The 20,619-nt window shown below is 58.7% G+C and overlaps 1 protein-coding gene across 1 annotated transcript; it reads left to right on the top strand.

Moving 5' to 3' along the window:
* Positions 1–961: 961 nt before the first annotated feature.
* Positions 962–6,449, top strand: PRPH (peripherin; the record flags this gene model as incomplete). The annotated part of the gene is made up of 9 exons (XM_084277149.1): positions 962–1,323; positions 2,845–2,905; positions 3,026–3,121; positions 4,669–4,830; positions 4,905–5,030; positions 5,428–5,648; positions 5,991–6,040; positions 6,217–6,293; positions 6,402–6,449. The coding sequence occupies 9 exons, from the start codon at positions 962–964 to the stop codon at positions 6,447–6,449; spliced, it is 1,203 nt and encodes a 400-aa protein (XP_084133275.1).
* Positions 6,450–20,619: the final 14,170 nt, after the last annotated feature.

Below are 20,619 nucleotides of genomic sequence, written 5' to 3'. Positions count from 1 at the left end.
CAGCCCCAGCCCTGGGTGTGTGGGCAGGATTGGACCCTGGGCATGGCTGATGTGGGTGGGAGGTACCTGGTGTGGTCCTGCTCCTGGCACGGAGCTCTGCAGAGCTGGAGGACACCCCTGCAGCCTCCGGGCACCGGCACAGACCCCTTCCTGGAAGCACCGCCCTCGCTGCCTGGAAAGGGGGGTCTGGGGGGGGCCACAGACCCATTCATTACCCAGCGCTGCACATGGCAGCTCTGGCAGAGCTGAGTCATGGCTGTCCCTAGGAAATGAAGGGACCTACAGTGCCCCCCCTTCCTTGGGTGCTGGACTGGGTGGGGTCTGCACTGCCTGCTCCACGGGGCTGAGCACCCTGGGCAGGATGGGACCCAGCTGAGGTGGGAGTTTCACTAAGCCCTGCAGCTGAGGATGGGGTTCACCCTGCAGCCCCCAGCCCATCTCTGCATCTCAGCGGGGTGCCTATGCCTCCTCTCCATGCTACTTGAGGGGGACCCCTGCAGCCCCCCGTACTGCCCCGCAGCCCCCGGGGTCCCGCAGCCCCTCCTCCACCCTGACAGGGCTGGACCCGGTTTTTGCCAGCCCCTATCCCCCTCCCCGAGGGCGGGTCTCTGTCCCTCAGCCCCTCTCCCCACCGTACTGGACTCCTCTACCTGCGCCCCCGAGGGGGGACATCCCCCGTCCCGCAGCCCCCTGCCCCACATCCCGAGTGGGATCCCCAGCCCTCCCCTCGAGGGGGGGGGAACGCCCGCACCACCTGCCCCGCATACCGCGGAGGACCCCGGCCACTCCCGGCCCCTCTCCCCGCCCTTCCGAGGGGACACACGCAACCCCCGGTCCTCCCTCCGGCCGGGAGACCCCTCCCCTCACTCCCCGTAACCCCTCGGGATCCCCCTCGACGGGGCGGAGCCGCCTCCCGCTATAAACGGCCGGTCCTGGCAGCCTCCGGCCTCCCGGTGCCGTCATGAACCGCCGCGGCCGCGCCCTCACCCCGCACCGCGCCCTCGGGGCGCAGCCGCCCCTCACCGCGGCTGCGGGGCGGCTGGCGGCGGCGGCGGCGCGGAACTCGGAACGGGAGGAGCTGGCGGCGCTGAACGATCGTTTCGCCGCTTTCCTGGAGCGGGTGCGGGCTCTGGAGCGGCAGAACGGAGCCCTCCGGGGTGCCCTGGGCCGCGCCGCCGCCGCCACCGCTCCCCGCACCGCGGGGCTGATGCAGGGGGAGCTGCGGGGGCTGCGGGACCGGCTGCAGCGCCTCGGCCACGATCGTGACCGGCTCCAGGCCGAGCGGGACGGGCTGGCAGCCGACTTGGCGGCCCTGCGGCAGCGGTGGGTGGGTGGCGGGGCCGGCGGGAGGAGGGGGGAGCGCAGCGGGGTGGGGAGGGGGTCGTGGGGATGGGGAACGCAGCGCAGGATGGGGGGGTGCACCGGGATGGAGGATGGATGCACCGGGATGGAGACCCCGGGGTGGGGACGGTGAGATGCACGGGAGAGGGACCGGCCGTGTAGCGGGGTGGGGATGGGGGACGCACCGGGGGTGGGGATGCACCTGGGATGGGGATGCACCCGGGATAGGGGACCTACCGGGGGTGGGGGGTTGCACCGGGGGTGGGGGGGACGCACCCCGGATGGGGGACGCACCCGGGATGGGGGGACGCACCCGGGATGGGGGGACGCACCCGGGATGGGGACGCACCGGGGCACCGGGGATGGGGATGCACCCGGGATGGGGGACCTACCGGGGATGGGGACGCACCCGGGAGTGGGGGGACGCACCCGGGATGGGGACGTACCAGGGTTGGGGGGACGCACCGGGGATGGGGGACGCACCCGGGATGGGGGGCGCACCGGGGATGGGGGATGCACCCGGGAGTGGGGACCTACCGGGGCTGGGGGGACGCACCGGGGATGGGGACGCACCCGGGAGTGGGGGGACGCACCCGGGATGGGGGGACGCACCCGGGATGGGGGGACGCACCTGAGAGTGGGGGGACGCACCCGGGGTGGGGGGACGCACCCGGGATGGGGACGCACCCGGGATGGGGACGCACCGGGGTTGGGGGATGCACCCGGGATGGGGATGCACCCGGGATGGAGGGGACGCACCGGGGGTGGGGGGACGCACCGGGGATGGGGGACGCACCGGGGATGGGGACGCACCCGGGATGTTGGGGCGGGGCCCGAGCAATAACGGAGGCAGTGGGGAGGGGAGTGCGGCGTGCACGGGGGTGCTGGGGTCGTATATCGGGAGGGGGGGGGAACACCAGGGGATGCCCCGAGTGTACTGGGTGGGAGTGGGCTGGTGCTGGGGAAAGCACCAGGGATGCACAGGGGGGTAGGTGGGGGGGCACTGGGGAAGAATCCAGGGTGGGGGCTGGGAGAGCAGCGCTCTACGGCAGGGCGGGGTCCTGCAAGGGGTGCGGCAGGGTGGGGGTACGGGGAGTGGACTGGGATGAACACTGGGGAGATGAAGCTGGGGTAGGGTTGGACCCCTTGGGGGGGCTGCAGTGGGGGGTCATGGCCCTGCAACCCCAGATTGGTGTGACAGGGCCAGTGTGGTGCCCCCCCCCAGGATCTGGGGGTCCTGTGGGGAGGGGCTGGTACTGTCCTGGCTGTGCAGGGACAGGGACACCCCAAGGTTGCCCCTTCTGAGAAGGGGTGTGGCTCAGGCTTGGGGGGCTCCTCTTCCTCACCCTCCATCTCCATGTGCCTGCAGCATACGGAGTGGGGGGAATGGGGGGGGATCGGGGATGGGGGGGAAGGCTGTGTCTGCCGCAGGGTGGGGGGGTCTCAGGTAGCAGGTGGCACGAGGCAGGAGCTGCACCCACCCTGACTCCTGCTGCCCCCCAGGCTGGAGGATGAGACACAGAAGCGGGAGGATGCAGAGAAGAGCCTGGTGCTGTTCCGCAAGGTGAGGGCGCTCCCTGTCCTGCGCTGCCCTCGGGGTGGGGGGTGGGGGGTGGGGGGGTGGGGAGGGGTGGTCCTGTCCCCTCTGCGCTGCCCCACAGCTTGGCCCAGCCTCTTCCCACAGGACATGGATGGTGCCACGCTGACCCGGCTTGAGCTGGAGCGCAAGGTCGAGCTGCTGATGGATGAGATCAGCTTCCTCAAGAAGCTGCATGAGGAGGTGGGGGGGGTCGGGGTGGGGTGGGGTGAGGTGGGGGGGAGCAGGTTGGGGTGATGTGCTGTGGTGTGATGACCCATGTGGGGTGAGGGGGAGCAGGTTGGGGTGATGTGCTGTGCTGTGATGACCCATGTGGGGTGAGGGGGAGCAGGTTGGGGTGATGTGCTGTGCTGTGATGATCCATGTTGGGTGCGGGGTAGCAGGCTGGGGTGATGTGCTGTGGTGTGATGACCCATGTGGGGTGAGGGGGAGCAGGTTGGGGTGATGTGCTGTGGTGTGATGATCCATGTGGGGTAAGGGGGAGCAGGTTGGGGTGATGTGCTGTGGTGTGATGACCCATGTGGGGTGGGGGGGAGCAGGTTGGGGTGATGTGCTGTGGTGTGATGATCCATGTGGGGTAAGGGGGAGCAGGTTGGGGTGATGTGCTGTGGTGTGATGACCCATGTGGGGTGGGGGGGGAGCAGGTTGGGGTGATGTGCTGTGGTGTGATGACCCATGTGGGGTGGGGGGGAGCAGGTTGGGGTGATGTGCTGTGGTGTGATGACCCATGTGGGGTGAGGGGGAGCAGGTTGGGGTGATGTGCTGTGGTGTGATGACCCATGTGGGGTGGGGGGGAGCAGGTTGGGGTGATGTGCTGTGGTGTGATGACCCATGTGGGGTGAGGGGGAGCAGGTTGGGGTGATGTGCTGTGGTGTGATGACCCATGTGGGGTGAGGGGGAGCAGGTTGGGGTGATGTGCTGTGGTGTGATGACCCATGTGGGGTGGGGGGGAGCAGGTTGGGGTGATGTGCTGTGGTGTGATGACCCATGTGGGGTGAGGGGGAGCAGGTTGGGGTGATGTGCTGTGGTGTGATGACCCATGTGGGGTGGGGGGGAGCAGGTTGGGGTGATGTGCTGTGGTGTGATGACCCATGTGGGGTGAGGGGGAGCAGGTTGGGGTGATGTGCTGTGGTGTGATGACCCATGTGGGGTGAGGGGGAGCAGGTTGGGGTGATGTGCTGTGGTGTGATGACCCATGTGGGGTGAGGGGGAGCAGGTTGGGGTGATGTGCTGTGGTGTGATGACCCATGTGGGGTGAGGGGGAGCAGGTTGGGGTGATGTGCTGTGGTGTGATGACCCATGTGGGGGTAAGGGGGAGCAGGTTGGGGTGATGTGCTGTGGTGTGATGACCCATGTGGGGTGAGGGGGAGCAGGCTGGGGTGATGTGCTGTGGTGTGATGACCCATGTGGGGTGAGGGGGAGCAGGCTGGGGTGATGTGCTGTGGTGTGATGACCCATGTTGGGTGCGGGGTAGCAGGCTGGGGTGATGTGCTGTGGTGTGATAACCCATGTTGGGTGGGGGGGAGCAGGTTGGGGTGATGTGCTGTGGTGTGATGACCCATGTGGGGTGAGGGGGAGCAGGTTGGGGTGATGTGCTGTGCTGTGCTGACCCATGTGGGGTAAGGGGGAGCAGGTTGGGGTGATGTGCTGTGGTGTGATAACCCATGTGGGGTGAGGGGGAGCAGGCTGGGGTGATGTGCTGTGGTGTGATGACCCATGTGCCTGTGCAGGAGCTGAGGGACCTGGAGGTGAGTGCCCCAGGCCCAGCAGCACCGGTGGAGGTCGAGGTCTGCAAGCCAGAGCTGACGGCTGCGCTGCGGGAGATCCGCACCCAGTACGAGAGCATCGCTGTGAAGAACCTGCAGGAAGCTGAGGAGTGGTACAAGTCAAAGGTACTGGGAGGGTTTAGGTGGGGCATGGAGGAGCCAGGGCACCCCAGAAGCCCTAATTCCCCTGGTCCCTGCAGTTTGCTGACCTCTCAGACGCAGCCAACCGCAACCACGAGGCGCTGAGACTGGCCAAGCAGGAGATGAACGAGTCCCGGAGGCAGATCCAGAGCCTCACCTGTGAGGTGGATGGGCTGAAGGGAGTGGTAAGAGCTGGGAAGAGGAGTGAGGGGAGGGCGTGTAGGCCCCAGCCCCCCCCCATCCCAATCCCATATGGCCCCACGCCCCCCTACCCAGGTCCCACATGGCCCCAGGCCCCCCCATCCCGGTCCCACATGGCCCCAGGCCCCCCTACCCAGGTCCCACATGGCCCCAGGCCCCCCTACCCAGGTCCCACATGGCCCCAGGTCCCCCTACCCAGGTCCCATATGGCCCCAGGCCCCCCCATCCCGGTCCCACATGGCCCCAGGCCCACCTACCCAGGTCCCATATGGCCCCAAGCCCCCCATCCCGGTCCCATATGGCCCCAGGCCCCCTACCCAGGTCCCATATGGCCCCAGGGCCCCCCATCCTGGTCCCATACGGCCCCTTCCTTCCCTGCAGAATGAGGCTCTGCAGCGGCAGATGCAGGAGATGGAGGATGAGTTCGGGGAGGAGATTGGGAGCTACAAGGATGTGGTGGGACGGCTGGAGCAGGAGATCTGGCAGATGAAAGAGGAGATGGCGAGGCACCTGCGCGAGTACCAGGACCTGCTCAATGTCAAGATGGCCCTGGACATCGAGATCGCCACCTACCGCAAGCTGCTGGAGGGCGAGGAGAGCCGGTGAGGTGGCTCTGCCCGGTCACACGTGCAGCCTCCATCCCTGTCGCTGCTGGGGCCGGAGGAAAAGGGTCCTCCTGGTTCTTCAGGGTTTTTCCTTGTGAGGAGACAGGTCTGAGCAGCTTCCATGGGAGCTTCTAGTTGCTGAGATAAAGGCAAGGCCAGGGAAGGCGTGATGGCCAGGGAGCTGCTGTGGCTCCTGCCAGCAGCCCATGGGCAGGACCGCTGCCTGCTTAGCACAGATTAGCTGTGATGTGGGTCACTGACGCAGTGGTGTGGAAGGGTCAGGGTCACCCACAATGCCTGGGAGCCCTGGATCACCCCTCCTCTCTCCCCCTTTTCCAGAATCACCAGCCCCCTGCACCCTGCCCCTTCCTTCAGCATGAGAAGCTCAGGTGAGGAGGGGGCTGGGAATCTCTTGCTGTGCCTTGGGGGGGTCTTTCCTCCCTTTCTTTTGGTGCAGAGCCCCATGAAGGTGCTGGTGGCTCTCTGCCTCTGGCAGGGGCTTTTGCACCTCCCTGCACTGTGGAAGGGAGGTGTGGGGGGGCAGCTGACACTCTCTGTGCCCCAGTGCTGGAGCCGCAGCCTGTGCAGAGCCCAGCACGGAGGATGGTGCTCATCAAAACCATCGAGACACGGGATGGGCAGGTGAGCCTTGGGGGGCTGCGGGGGGACGGGACACACACACACAGGGTGTCCCTGCCTGGAGAGGCTCCCCCCCTGCCCTGACAACCCCCTCCCCGCCTTCCCCTGCAGCAGGTGGTGACGGAGTCTCACAAGGAGCGAGCGGAGCCGCGGAAGTGATGGAGGGGACCCCCTGCGCCGCCCCCCGCCCCGCCCATCCCGGCAGGATGGGAGCCGAGGGGCTTTGCTGGCTCCTCTCTGGGCTGGGGCGCAGAGCGGGGGGGGGCTGGTTTGACTCCCCACGCCCCAGCCCTGCTGTGGGGCAGCCCGGAGCCTGGTCCTGCCTCTGTTCCTTGCTGCGTTCCGCCTGTTTGTGTCCGGCCCCGCCGTTGGCTTTACCGGTTACCGAGTGCCCCCCCCACCCCCGCTGCGGGGTCCAGGCTCCACCCCCCCCCCCCCCCGCCCCGTCCAGGGAGGCGGCACCGGCTGCCCTGGGCAGGCTCCGGCGGGTCCCAAGCGCTGTGTCTGTCCCCACCCCACCGGTTCGGCTGCCGGGCACCCCCCGGCCCGGCCCCGCGCCCCTGCGGGGGTGGGATGGAGGGAGGTGGGAGGGAAGGGGAGCAGCGCCCGGCCCGGAGGGGAGTCTGGGGGCTGCCCCCGCTCTGTTCCCATCCTGCTTGAGCCGCAAATAAAGGCCGTGGCTGCGGTGGGGCCGAGTCGCTTGTGTGGAGCGGGGGCGTCCGGTGCTGGAGGAAGGCGGCGGGGATGGGGGGGGGGGGGGGGGGGGTGTCGGTTGGAGCCCGATCGGGACGGGCGGGCTTTAGGACCCCGCTGCAGGCTTCCCCAGCCTCTTCCCTCCCTGCAGCTGATAGGCCGATACGAGCCTATCGCTGACAGGAGCCGCGCTGCACCAATCCCAGGCGAGCGCCTGCTGCCAAGGCCGATGCTTATTGGTCGGCGAGAGGCCGCTGGGCGGGGTCTCAGCGATGGCGGAGAGTTAAAAACCGCGTCCGGAGCCGAGCCGAGCCGAGCCGAGCCGAGCCGAGCCGAGCCGAGCCGAGCCGAGCCGAGCCGAGCCGAGCCGAGCCGAGCCGAGCCGAGCCGAGCCGAGCCGAGCCGAGCCGAGCCGAGCCGAGCCGAGCCCAGCCCAGCCCAGCCCAGCCCAGCCCAGCCCAGCCCAGCCCAGCCCAGCCCAGCCCAGCCCAGCCCATGGATCAGGACAGGCTGGGGGGAGCTGCTGGGGAGGAGCTCTGAGGAGAAGGCCCTGGGGGTGCTGGGGGGTGACAGGGTGGCCACGAGCCAGCAGTGTGCCCTGGGGGCTGAGAGAGACAAGGGGATCCTGGGGGCATCAGGAGGAGTGTGGGCAGCAGGTGACAGGAGGGGATCCTCCCCCTCTGCTCTGCCCTGCTCAGGCCCCACTGGAGTGTTGTGTCCAGTGCTGGGCTCCCTGGGATCAAAGGGACAGGGATCTGCTGGAGAGAGTCCAGAGGAGGGACAGGGAGATGCTGAAGGGGCTGGAGCATCTCCCCTGTGAGGAAAGGCTGAGGGAGCTGGGGCTGTTCAGCCTGGGGAGGAGAGACTGAGAGGGGATCTGATCACTGGGGATCAATAGCTGAAGGGTGGGACCCAGGGGGCCATGGGCAGCCTCTGCTCAGTGTCTGTGGGGACAGGACAAGGGGCGATGGGCTCAAGTTGGAGCACAGGGAGTTCCACACCAAGCTGGGGAAGAACTTCTTCCCAGTGAGGGTGAGGAAGCCCTGGGACAGGCTGCCCAGGGGGTGTGGAGTCTCCTTCTCTTGAGAGATTCCAGACCTGTCTGGACACCAACCTGTCCTGGGGAGCTGCTTTGGCCGGGGATCGGACCTGATGAGCTCTGGAGGTCCCTTCCCACCCCTGTGACACTGTGATTCTGTGATTCCCCTTGCCCGTGTCACCCCCTATTTTGCTGAGAGCCGAGATCCACGCAGCTGCCTGCTCTCTAAAGGAAAAGAGGAGGGGGAGAAGGGGGGGTCTGAGGCAAGGGAAGGGAAAAGGAAGGGGCAAATCACAACCCCAAACCCAAGAAACCAAAAGCCCGTGGGTTGGGATAAGGATAGTTTACTAAAATAGCAGAAAGATAAAATATAGCAATGCTGACAGGACTTTAGAGCAAAAAATATATGAAACTGGTGATACACAATGCAGTTTCTCACCGAACCCACAGCTCAGGCCGTGCCACCCAGAGCCATCCCCCAAAAACCGCATGTCCCGGAGCCGCCCCCTCCTCCTCCCATCAGCCCCCTTTATACTGGGCAGGATGGAATTGGCATGGAATACTCTCTTTGGTCAGTTTGGGTCACTTGTCCTGGCTTTGTCCCCTCCTTTCTCATGAATAGAGAAATATGAAGAGCTGAGAAAGTCCTTGACTGTCTGACAGCAACTAAACCCATCAGGGTGTTATCAGCACTGCTTTCATTGTAACTCCCAAACACAGCATTCCAGCCGCTGCTACAAAAGAAGTTAACTCCATCCTGCCCAGGACAGCCAGGAAACACTCCAACTGGCTCCCTAGAGCTCCCAAACCCAAACAAGTGAAGTGATGCTGTGGGTGAGAAAAGCACCTAGGGAGCTGGATGGAGTGTTGCCTGTTGCCTGGCAAACGAAAGCCCTCAGAGCCAGGATGCCAGGGGCTGCCTGGGGAGGTTCCGGACAGCTTTGTCTGTCAGTCCTGGCTCCTTTGGTCTGGGAGCCATTGCTGGACGTTTGGCATGTTTGGAATTGAAGGCAACACCTGGGTTTTGTCTGGCATTGCTATTGCTTTTACTTAGTATTTTCTTCTATGAAGTTTCACACTCTCTTTAGTATTTTCTGTCCATATTTTAGTGAAGTTATGGGTATTTTCATACCCAACTGAATCATCAACATAAATACTCTGCAGAGAATGTTTTCAGGGAGAATCCCTTTCTCCATCCAGCATCCCACCTCTGATACACCCCTCATGTCAGCAGAGCCACACCTGCTCCTCCAGCTGCTGTGAATCCTCCATCAGGCAGCATCCTCCCCTTTCCCCAGGGACTGTGGGAAGGGCAGTGGGTGGGACCTGGGGTATATAAGGCACCTGCCTGGCCTTTGGCAGCTCATTCTGCTTTGGGGCTCCTCTTGTCCTGTCCTGGTTTTCATTCTGCAGTTGAAGCATTTGAGTTGCTGCTGTTGTCTTGGTTCATGCACCTAAGGTAAGTGTTTCACAACTAGCTGAGTGTGACCAGTGTCTGCCTAGTCAGAAGCACTTGTTCATGTAGCTTTGCTCCTGTTGGGTTTGTGTGTTTTGCTTTCCCTTCTCAGGGCCTTTTTAAGGCACCTCAATCCTATCTACTCAGCTGTTGGTGTTTTGCTTCCAGGTGCACAGCATTTCACCAGCACTCCTGGCTTTGCACAGGATGGGCTGTTGGGGTTTTATTCCACTGGCTTTGCTCTTTGAACTGGAAGCTGTTGGGACTGGAGCTGAATGCCACAAGGAGCTGGGCTGGGCAGTGGGGTCGGTGGGGTGAGGGGGTTGGTGGCTCTGGCTGTTCCCAGACTCAGGTCTGTCTGTCTCTTCTGAAGCTGCAAACCAGGAGGGGAGAGGGATATTTCCAGGGGAGGCAACTCCAGCTGGGTGAGGTCTGGGGGTAACAGTCATCCTGCATCTCTCAGCGCAGCAGGAAATCCCAGTGGTGGCAGCCAGCATGTCTGTCTGTGGGACCAGCAGGTGAGTGGAACACCCCATCCCTCTGGAGAAGGGGAGGGGAGTTGGGGTTGGAGTTGAGGTGCCCAGTGCTGACTGCCTGCACAGTCTGAGTTTGTTCTCTGTGTATCTCTATTAAAGCTGCTGAAGAATGAGGTGTCACCCCCAGCATGTCCCAGTCAGCCCATGCAGGGGATGGTGTGTGTTTCCTTCAAGGAGAGGTGAGGTTCCCCAGTCACCTGAGAGCTGAGGAGAGGGACTGGGGCTGGGGAGGGAGCGGGAGGAGAAGAGAAGGGTGGGGTGAAGGTGGTGGTGGTGGCAGGGTGGCTGTTTGCCCCTGAAAGTCAACATACCCAAAGGGTCTGTTTGGGAGGGGTCCCCTCTGGGCTGGCAAAGGGGGAGCAGGTTACTTGCCAACATGTTGCTGGGGTTTGCTGGGCAGGGTATTTCCTGCCTCCATCTGTGTTTATACTCATTGTGTGCCACGTTTTCTGTGTCTCAGTCCTTCTCCAGGTGTCAGCATCCTCTTTGTGCTCAGAGGAGCACAGCCTGCCCCTTGGGTGCAGTCTGTAGTGTCTCAAACACCCCCACTTGCTCACAGCCACGGTGCCCATTGGGCTCTTCACTCACTTAGCAAGTTCATCCCCATGTCTCACAAGTTTCTGGTCAGTCTTATCTTGGGGGCACAGTCGCTGTCTCTGTCAGGAGCTGTGCTCTCTAGCCATCCATTTTCACAGACTGAAGCTTCTTCCCCACATCTCTCCATCGCTAGGTCTTGCAGTTGTGCTTCTTGCACATCCAATTCTGATAGCAAGTCCTTCCACTGTGCTATTCCAGTTGTCTATGGCAACTCTCCTGGGGTTGCCATACAGCTTCCTCCTGTCCCCACCTCATGGTGTTGCTTGACGGTGTCTCCTGTCTGGGAGCCCTTCTTGCCAAAGGTTTTTGGTCATCTTGGAGTTGCAATGTCTGTGCTCTCTGCCTTGTGTCATTCTGTGTGTGTTTGGTGTGGAGCTGCTCTACCTGGGGCTGTGGAATTGGGCTGAGGTGACAGGGCAGTAAGAGTCCAGGGTTGGCGTGCAGGCTTCTGCCCAGGAGGCTTTGGTGAAGGTGGTACCATTGGTGGGGTGTTACAGGCCAGGCCTGAGCCTTGGGGCAGCTGCCCATGAATGGCACAGGCCAGGTGAGCGATGGGTCAAGGTGAGGTGATGGAAGGTGGGAACTGCTTTCAGGTGGTCTCTTGGCATGTGTCTCTTCCAGGCCCTGGAGGCAGTGGTGGGATGTGGCCATGGTGCACCAAGAAAGCAAGGTGCTGTTGTCTGTGGTGGTGCCCTGGAAGTGGAGGAGTGGTTGAGGTGAGCTGGGATAACAGCCAGGTGCTGGGCACAAGGCAAGTGTGGGAGCAGTTATTTCTTGCAAGGGTAACAGTGACTTTGGATCTCTTGGGGCAGTAGGTGCCACATGCCATGAGTGCCAGCACATCTCCCTCTGGAATGAGGGGGTCTGTGGAATGCCACCCCTGGGTGCAGCAGGTAGGGCAGTTCCAGCCTTTGCAGTGGTTTTGTTAGGTTCTGCCCTATAACTTACTCAGATCTCTTACTTGTTGGATCTTTGTTTGCAAATAATTAATTAGACCTCTTGAGTCTTGCATAGCCACAGCTTTCTTCCTCTTGAGCCCTTAGTCTCCTGCAGTTGTGGATTCAAGCACAGATGTGTGTGGCTTGTGTTGTCGCAGATATCTTTGAGCAGATGTGTCTTGCAGCAATGAGCTGGCTCTCAGGGGCATCTCCACCCAACCTTCTCTTTGTACAGATTTGTCTTCTGGGATTTAATTGCTGCATCTTTAAAGGTCTTATGCCTGGTTGGGAAGCCAGGCCTTGGATTTTTAGAGTTGCTTTTCCTTACAGGCTGCTAATACTGCCTCTTCTATGGTACTGCTAGAAAGCATCTGCACTGTTCTGGTGCCATAAAGCTGCATCTTTGCCTCAGGAGGTGTTTTTATCACTTGAGGTTGTCTTGTGAGTCAGTCACCTTTCTGTTCTGCCCTGCCTGGAGGTGTAGCCATAGTGAAGACAGGGGTAGCACTGCTTTACAGCACAGCAGTAATACATTGATATGCTACTCTGGAACCATCTATACAGTCTTTCTCTGTTGAGAGCTGTCACTGAGTTCTTTTCATTGTGTTTGGCAGGTGCTAGAGTGGTATAAGGGCTACCTTGGAGCAGCAGCTCATCCCCACAGAGGACCCACTGCCAGTGCCATGGAAGTACCAGTTGGAAGCAGGGAACTTGCCTTACCCATGGATTTGGGTTCTTCAGATGCAGATCATGAGTGCTGAGCTGGAGGCCCAAGGAAGAAGCCAACTGAACTGGCCAGGGGAGTATCAGAGGAAGGCTGAACGGCATCCACCCTCAGAGCATCGGTGCCAGTGTCAATGGGGGAGTTCTCCACCCTCACGAATCATTGTTGCCTTTGAGCCTGGCTGTTCTGTCACCCAGCCCATTGACTGTCTGTCCTCTTGCTCAGAGTCTAAAGGGTTTCATAGCACAAAGGTGACACCACAGAAACGTTTGCTGAGCCTGAGGTGGAACAACACCTCTGCTTCTGGAGTTCTGTGCAGCCCTCGCTCCCCGCTCACTCACCAGTGTACTGTACTGGTGGATCTCTTGCAAATGGACTGATTTGGTGTTGTATTGCATCACAGCACTCTGTACTGGCTTTCACTGGTGTCTGAGGCCTTGGTAGCGTTGTGTCCTTTTGGATTGTCTTGCCTAGTAGGGCTTTGTCTTGGGGTGGTGTCTTGTGCCACATCACTCTGTAACGGGATGGTGTAATCCATGGCACTGACACAGCCTGGGATGCTGTCTGCCTCTGTATGTGAACTGTGTTTTGTGCCCTATGACTCTGTAACAGGGTGGTGTAATCCCCAGCACTGCCCTGTCCTGGGATGCTCTGGCACTGTGTATCTCCCTGGTGTCTCCCAGTGTCGACTCAATATTGACTGGGCATTGTGTGTGGTCTGGCTTGGTCCTGGGCTGGTGTCATCAATAGCCTGGCTGTATCATGGGGTTGTAAGTTGCTGCGTGGCTGTGGGTTTGGATTGTCTTGCATTGTGTGACACTGTCTTGGGGTGCAGTCTTGGAGTGTGCAGTGTCTCTGCTAGGGATGTTTTGTGCCAGGCACTACAGGGAGGTTTGGATCCCAGCAGGAAACTCTGGGGACATTTGCTGCAGAGTGGGAATTCCCAAGAGCAGCAGGAGGCAGCTGTGCTGCAGGGAGTGAAGTGGCTTCCTGGGCTTTGGCTTTTGAGCTCTGACACTTCAGTGTCACAGTGCTGGGGCTGTTTGAAGGGTGAGACCCTGCCCTGCATGGCTGCAGACTCGGGGTGCTGACCCACTGCGGCGGCTGGAGGTGGGATGGCTCTGGGGGTGGTGGGCAGCAGTAGGGGAGTGAGCGTGGCTACCTGTGTGTGTGCTGCTTCTGTTTCAGGTTTGCTCTGGCCTCAGGAATTAGATAGTTAACAATAAAAAAACCCCAGCCAGGGGATATATTTTTTTCCTCCCCTGGCTGTGGTTCTTTTTCCCTGGTCCCGGCCGGTCTGTGAGGCGACTGTTGCCACCAAAGTTTGGGTGCAGACAGTGCTGGGACGGGGTTTTCCAGGCAGGGTGATGTTTTTGGAGGCCCCTGGGAACTGTCTTCCTGAGGTGTGCTGTGCTGCTGGGTTTTTTCCATGGTGTAGGGGTTGTGTTGTCTCCAGTAGGGTTTCATGGCTTGTCACAGCTGTGAGTTCTTGCAGGAAGGTCTGTTGGTTGTTGAATGGTCACAGGGAGAGACTGGGGGGAGCATTGGTGGAAGGGCAGGGAGTTCTCCTAGAAGGATGGCCTGAAGAATGGATTGTAGGAGAGGTGGCCCGAATTGGGTTGTGACATAGGAAACACTTGCCATAGGTTAAAACCTGGCCCCTTCTGCAGCCAGTTTTGCCAGAGGGCCCTTTGGGCACCCTTTGGCACCTTCTGTAGCAAATTTTGTGAGAGTTCCCCCTTTGGCCCTCAAGGACCCTGTCAGTTTGTATAAGAATATTTTCCTTGAAGTAGAAATAATCATGTGTGTTACCATTTTTACTTTGGCCATGTTGCTGTGCATGTGTGTTTCAGCAGCATGGGAGATGACAGTCACGAGCCTTGTAACCACTAGTCTGTATAAAATGTAAACAATAAAGATATGATGAGCATAGAAACATAATGTGTTCAGTGTCCATTTTTTGTGTGTCTTTGGTGGTTTCTTTTGAGTAGGCTGAGTTAGACTCTCTTGTCCTCTCCCTGTGTACAGCTGTCTTTGCCCCCAGCTCTTGTCTGTCTCCCTCATCTGTATCTGTTTCGTTCCCCTGTTGTCTTTCCCTGGCTGTCTCTCTGTGCCTGTCCTGTTTGCCTGTTGTTCCCTGAGCCCTCTCTTTGTCTCCTTGTCTTTCAGCCCCTTACTTCTCTCCCCCTCTCAGTCCCTGGTCTTTGCCTGTCTCTCTTTCCCCTACTACTGCTTGTTTCTCAGTCTTTCTGTACTGCCTGCCCCCCCTCCCAGCTGTCTGGTTCCCTCTTGTGTCTCCTCCTTGTTTGGTGGGGTTTTTCCACCCTTATCTCAGTGTGTCCCTCCCCCCTTTCTCTCTGTGGTCCCCCTGGGGTTGCTGCCCCTGCCCTGGTCCCCTTCTAGACTTCCTGTTCTTGGTTCACATCCTGTCATACCCCCTCTTTTTGTCACCTAGCTCAAGCCCAGAGCCTCTAAGGGGAGGATTTGTACAGTGGCTGCTCAGGCCCTGTCCCACCAAGCATCACTTGCTAGTTCCCATGGAGGTGCCAGTACAACACATGGAGGCCTAGGGAGTTAGAACCAGCATCACTGTTTTCAGGGCAAGTCCCTGTGAGTGGACAAAGCTAAGTGCAGTCAGAAAGCCTTCTCCTGCCGGCTTTCAGGCAGCAGAGGGAGCTCGGGAGGCAGCTGAAGGAGTGCTTGAGGGTAACCAGCCTGTAGGCAAGTGTATTGTGAGGACAGTTTCTGAAGAATGACAGTCCTCCATGGGACAGGGTCATGGTGGAACCCCCTAAGTGAGGTGTCTTTTTTTGGGTCTAGGTGTGTGGCATTCTCCTGCCAGCCTGGAAAAGAGAACATCCCCTGTCCTTCACTTCCCCCTTGAAGAGCAAAGCTGGTTGTGAGCATTGCTTCTCCTAACAGGCCTGAGGATGGGATGATCTGGCTGGGGGTCTGGGCAAGCCTGGCCTGGTGTCTGCTCCCTGTGACTACCTCTTAGCCCTTCTCAAGAAAGCTGTTGTTCCAGGACAGCTCAGGGCTTTCCTAGCTGTGACCAGAGCACCAGGGCTGGTGCTAGCTCAGTTGGAGGTCACAGCAGGCCCCTCACAGACTCCAAAGCAGTAGCCCATTCTTTCAGGGGCCTAGAGCAGAGCCCAGAGTGCATCAGTCTGCATCCCACACCTCACTGAATGCTCTTTGCAGAGGGATGAGCAGAGCACCATCAGGAAGCAGGTCAGCACCTCTTACACAAGCTGAGAGGGGGCTGGGTGACCAGTGTGACTTCAAGAGAAAGCTGACAGATCAGAAAGTGCCAAGCAAAGCCAGATGTCAGCACTGGTGGTGACCTCAGCCAGGTGAGCTGAGATGAGCAGGCTCAAGCAGAGATGATGGTGCCAGTGAAGTTCTAACCATCTCTTCACAGGCACTACCCCAGGCCTGACACAGCACAGCATCCCAGGAAGCAGCCATCCAGTAGACATCTTGTCCTGTCAAAAAAGGAGGCTTTGGGGAGTCTGGGGACCAGAAGCCTAAAGCAGAAGGAGCTGGAGAAGAGAACAAGGGTGGGAGGGGTGGGGGAGAGGCTGGGTAAGGCTGCACAGGGAGGAGCAGGTCACTTACCACCACAATGCCTGGGGGTGCCAGGCAGGGCATCCCCAGTGCTGGTCTGTCTTCACACTTGTTGTTTGGCATCTCAGCCCTTCTCTGGGTGTCAGCATCCTCTTTGCACTCAGAGGAGCACAGTGTGCCCCTCTGGCACAGGCTCCAGGGTCTCAAATGCCCACCCTTGCTCATCAGCACAGCACCCATGGGGTTCCTCTGGATTTGCCCAGCACAGTCACAGGCTGGTTTGTCCTCACATCTCAGAAGTTGCCAGTCAGTCCTCTCTTGCAGTGTCATTGCAGGCTCTGGCAGGAGCTCTGCTCTCCAGTCACCTATTTCCACAGCCTGAGGCTTTTTCCCTGCATTGTTCCAGCACTGGGTCTGAAAGGTGGCTTCCTGCACATCCATCATCACAATTTTGCCAACAAACCCTGCAAACAGCAGCAAAGAAACCAGCTACAGCACAGGAGAGTCACACCAGAGACCACAAATCCTTTATTACAGCTCCTTGTTGTTGCCTCTATTTTTCAAGTTCTCACTGAGGACTGCTTGTTAGGACTCTGATATAGTCCAAGTTCACTGTAAACAGATTGCTGGTTCCAGGTGACTGTGCTCACACACACACACAGAGATTAGCATTGTAGTTTTTCTTGACCTTCACTCATTATTTCCCTTTAGGCAGCCCTCTTGTGCCTCAAACTCCAATTTGCTCTTTCTTTTTTCCCCTGGGAAAACAGGTAAAGGGCTCTGCTCTACAGGATGCCTTGTTGCCCCCCATCATGGTTTTACCCCAGCTGAGAGCTGAGATCCATGCAGCTGCCTGCTCTTTAAAGGAAAATAGGAGGGGGTGTGAGGCAAGGGAAGAGGAAGGGGCAAATAACCCCAAAACCAGAAGCCCATGGGTTGGGATAAGGATAGTTTACTAAAATAGCAGAAAGATAAAATCTAACAATGCTGACAGGACTTTAGAGCAAAAAAACCCAAATGAAACTGATGCTACACACTGCAGTTTCTCACTGAACCCAGAGCTCAGGCTGTGCCACCCAGAGCCATCCCCCAAAAATCAGGCGTCCCAGAGCTGCTCCCTCCTCCCATCAGCCCCCTTTATACTGGGCAGGACAGAATGGGCATGGAATACTCTTTGGCCTGTTTGGGTCACCTGTCCTGGCTTGGTCCCCTCCTTTCTCATGAAGAGCTGAGAAAGTCCTTGACTGTCTGACAGCAACTAGAAACATCAGGGTGTTATCAGCACTGCTTTCATTTTAACTCCCAAACACAGCATTCCAGCCGCTGCTACAAAAGAAGTTAACTCCATCCTGACCAAAACCAGGACACCCCCATGTCTACACTTAAACTAACAGAAAAACTTACAGTGCAAATTACAACACAATACAAAACCTATAGCAAGGGCTTCCTAGGTCACAACCCAATTCGGGCCACCTCTCCTACAAGCCATTCTTCAGGCCACCCTTCTAGGAGAACTCCCTGCCCTTCCACCAATGCTCCCACCAGTCTCTCCCTGTAACCATTCAACAAACAGACCTTCCTGCAAGAAGCCACAGCTGTGACAAGCCATGAAACCCTACTGGAGACAACACAAACCCTAGACCATGGAAAAAAACAGCAGCACAGCACACCTCAGGAACACAGTCCCCAGGGACCTCCAAAAACATCACCCTGCCTGGAAAACCCCATCCCAGCACCGGCTGCGGGTGAGAGAACTCCCCCCATTGACACTGGCACCGATGCTCTGAGGGTAGATGCCATTCAGCCTTCCTCTGATACTCCAGTGACCAGTTCAGTTGGCCTCTTCCTTTGGCCTCCAGCTCAGCACTCATGATCTGCATCTGAAGAACCCAAATCCATGGGTAAGGCAAGTTCCCTGCTTCCAACCAGTACTTCCATGGCACTGGCAGTGGGTCCTCTGTGGGGATGAGCTGCTGCTCCAAGGTAGCCATTGTATCACTCCATCACCTGCCAAGCACAATGAAAAGAACTCAGTGACAGCTCTCAACAGGGAAAGCCTGTGCAGATGGTTCCAGAGTAGCATATCAATGTGTTACTGCTGTGCTGTAAAGCGGTGCTACCCCTGTCTTCACTATGCCTACACCTCCAGGCACCTTGCTTTCTTGGTGCACCATGGCCACGTCCCACCACCGCCTCCAGGGCCTGGAAGAGACACATGCCAAGAGACCACCTGAAACCATTTCCCACCTTCCATCACCTCACCTTGACCCATCGCTCACCTGGCCTGTGCCATTCATGGGCAGCTGTGCCAAGGCTCAGGCCTGGCCTATAACACCCCACCAATGGTACCACCTTTGCCAAAGCCTCCTGGGCAGAAGCCTGCACGCCAGCCCTGGACTGTTACTGCCCTGTAACCTCACCCTGACACCACAGCCCCAGGTAGAGCTCTCAGGTGGCTGGGAAACCTCACCTGTCCTGGAAGGAAACACACACCATCCCCTGCATGGGCTGACCGGGACATGCTGGGGGTGACACCTCATTCTTCAGCAGCTCTAATGAAGATACACAGAGAACAAATCCAAACTGTGCAGGCAGTCGGCACCAGGCACCTCGACCCCAACCTCAACTCCCCCTCCCCTTCTCCAGAGGGATGGGGTGTTCCACTCACCTGCTGGTCCCAGAGACAGATGTGCTGGCTGCCACCACTGGGGTTTCACTGCGCTGAGAGATGCAGGATGACTGTTACCCCCAGACCTCACCCATCTGGAGTTGCCTCCCCTGGAATATCCCTCTTTCCTCCTGGTTTGCAGCTTCAGAAGAGACAGACAGACCTGAGTCTGGGAACAGCCAGAGCCACCAACCCCCTCACCCCACCGACCCCACTGCCCAGCCCAGCTCCTTGTGGCATTCGGCTCCAGTCCCAACAGCTTCCAGTTCAAAGAGCAAAGCCAGTGGAATAAAACCCCAACAGCCCATCCTGTGCAAAGCCAGGAATGCTGGTGAAATGCTGTGCACCTAGAAGCAAAACATCAACAGCTGACTAGATAGGATTGAGGTGCCTTAAAAACACCCTGAGATGGGAAAGCAAAACACACAAACCCAACAGGAGCAAAGCTACATGAACAAGTGCTTCTGACTAGGCAGACACTGGCCACACTCAGGTAGTTGTGAAACACTTACCTTAAGGGCAGGAACCAAGACAACAGCAGCAACTCAAATGCTTCAACTGCAGAATGAAAACCAGGACAGGACAAGAGGAGCCCCAAAGCAGAATGAGCTGCCAAAGGCCAGGCAGGTGCCTTGTGTACCCCAGGTCCCAGCCACTGCCCTTCCCAGAGTGGGCTGGGGCAGGGGAGGATGCTGCCTGCAGAAGGATGAAAAGCAGGTGGAGGAGCAGGTGTGGCTCTGCTGAGCTGAGTTGTTTATCAGAGAGTGAATGCTGAGTGGAGAAAGGGATTCTGGTGGAAACATTCTTACTCTGCTGAACCTTTATACTGATGATTAAACCAGAACTTGAACACTCTCTTTAGTATTTCCTGTCCATATTACAGTAAATCTCATTAAAAAACTCCTAAGTAAAGGCTATAAAATCGCTGTTGTTGGGCAATGATGTATTTCAGACTTGCAGAGTGTGTGTGGCCACGGGGCTGGGAGGGGCAGTTGAAGGTTACAGGGTTGTTGTGTCTTGGGGGGGTCGCCTGGCCGGCACTCCAGCGGGTCAGGTGAAGCCAAAACATCCACCAGATGGGGGAAGAGGCCACACGTGGGAAGGAGATGTGCCTGTCCCTGGGAGACATCTCAGCCCGGGACTGGAGCTGCACAGCCAGCGCCTTGGTGGAGCGGAGACTCCCGGCACCCCCAGCGCTGTCTGCTTGCTTTCATTTGTGTCATGAGTTGTTCCAGTCAGCTATAACCCTGTTTGGGACAGGGTCATTTCTCACATCCTCCTGCTCCCTCCCCGGCCCTGGTCCCTCTGCTCAGCTCTCAGACCGCTGGGGATCTCCCTCCATCCTCCAGGAACACAGCACATCCCTCCGGAGGCCACACGGGGTGTTCCTGGAGCTGCCACGTTATTCTCCAGCCTCTGGGATAAAGACAAGCAGGAAAACAGAACAGCACCATCAGTCAGCGTCTCACATGTCACCCCAAGCTCTAAACCCTGCCCCTCTCCACAGGGACAGGCCAGGCAGGTCACCTGCTTGTTTCCCAGACAAGAGCTCGCTGTCACCACCTGTGGCACCCACCACCCAGGAGATGCCAATTCACTCTCCTGCTCCTGACAAACCATCACTCCCACGGGTGATGCATGTCACACCTCACCAGCTGTACAACCCCTAGGAGAGCCCTTACCTTCAATGCAGGAACCAGGACAAGAGCAGCACCTCCAACACTCCCACTGCAGCAGGGAAACCAGAACCCTCTCACAGGAGACCCAAAGCAGAATGAGATCACCCAGGCAAGGCAGGTGCCTTATGTACCCCAGGTCCCACCCACTGCCCTTCCCACAGTCCCTGGGGAAAGGGGAGGATGCTGCCTGATGGAGGATTCACAGCAGCTGGAGGAGCAGGTGTGGCTCTGCTGACATGAGGGGTGTATCAGGGGTGGGATGCTGGATGGAGAAAGGGATTCTTGCTGAAAACATTCTCTGCAGAGTATTTATATTGATGATTCAGTTGGGTATGAAAATACCCATAACTTCACTAAAATGTGGACAGAAAATACTAAAGAGAGTGTGAAACTTCATAGAAAAAAATACTAAGTAAAAGCAATAACAATGCC

The sequence above is a fragment of the Gallinula chloropus genome, assembly GCF_964237585.1.
Source record: "Gallinula chloropus genome assembly, chromosome: 31".
Classification (NCBI taxonomy): Eukaryota; Metazoa; Chordata; class Aves; order Gruiformes; family Rallidae; genus Gallinula; species Gallinula chloropus.
Note: the sequence above shows the minus strand (reverse complement) of the source record. Positions and strands in the feature narration are given on the sequence as shown.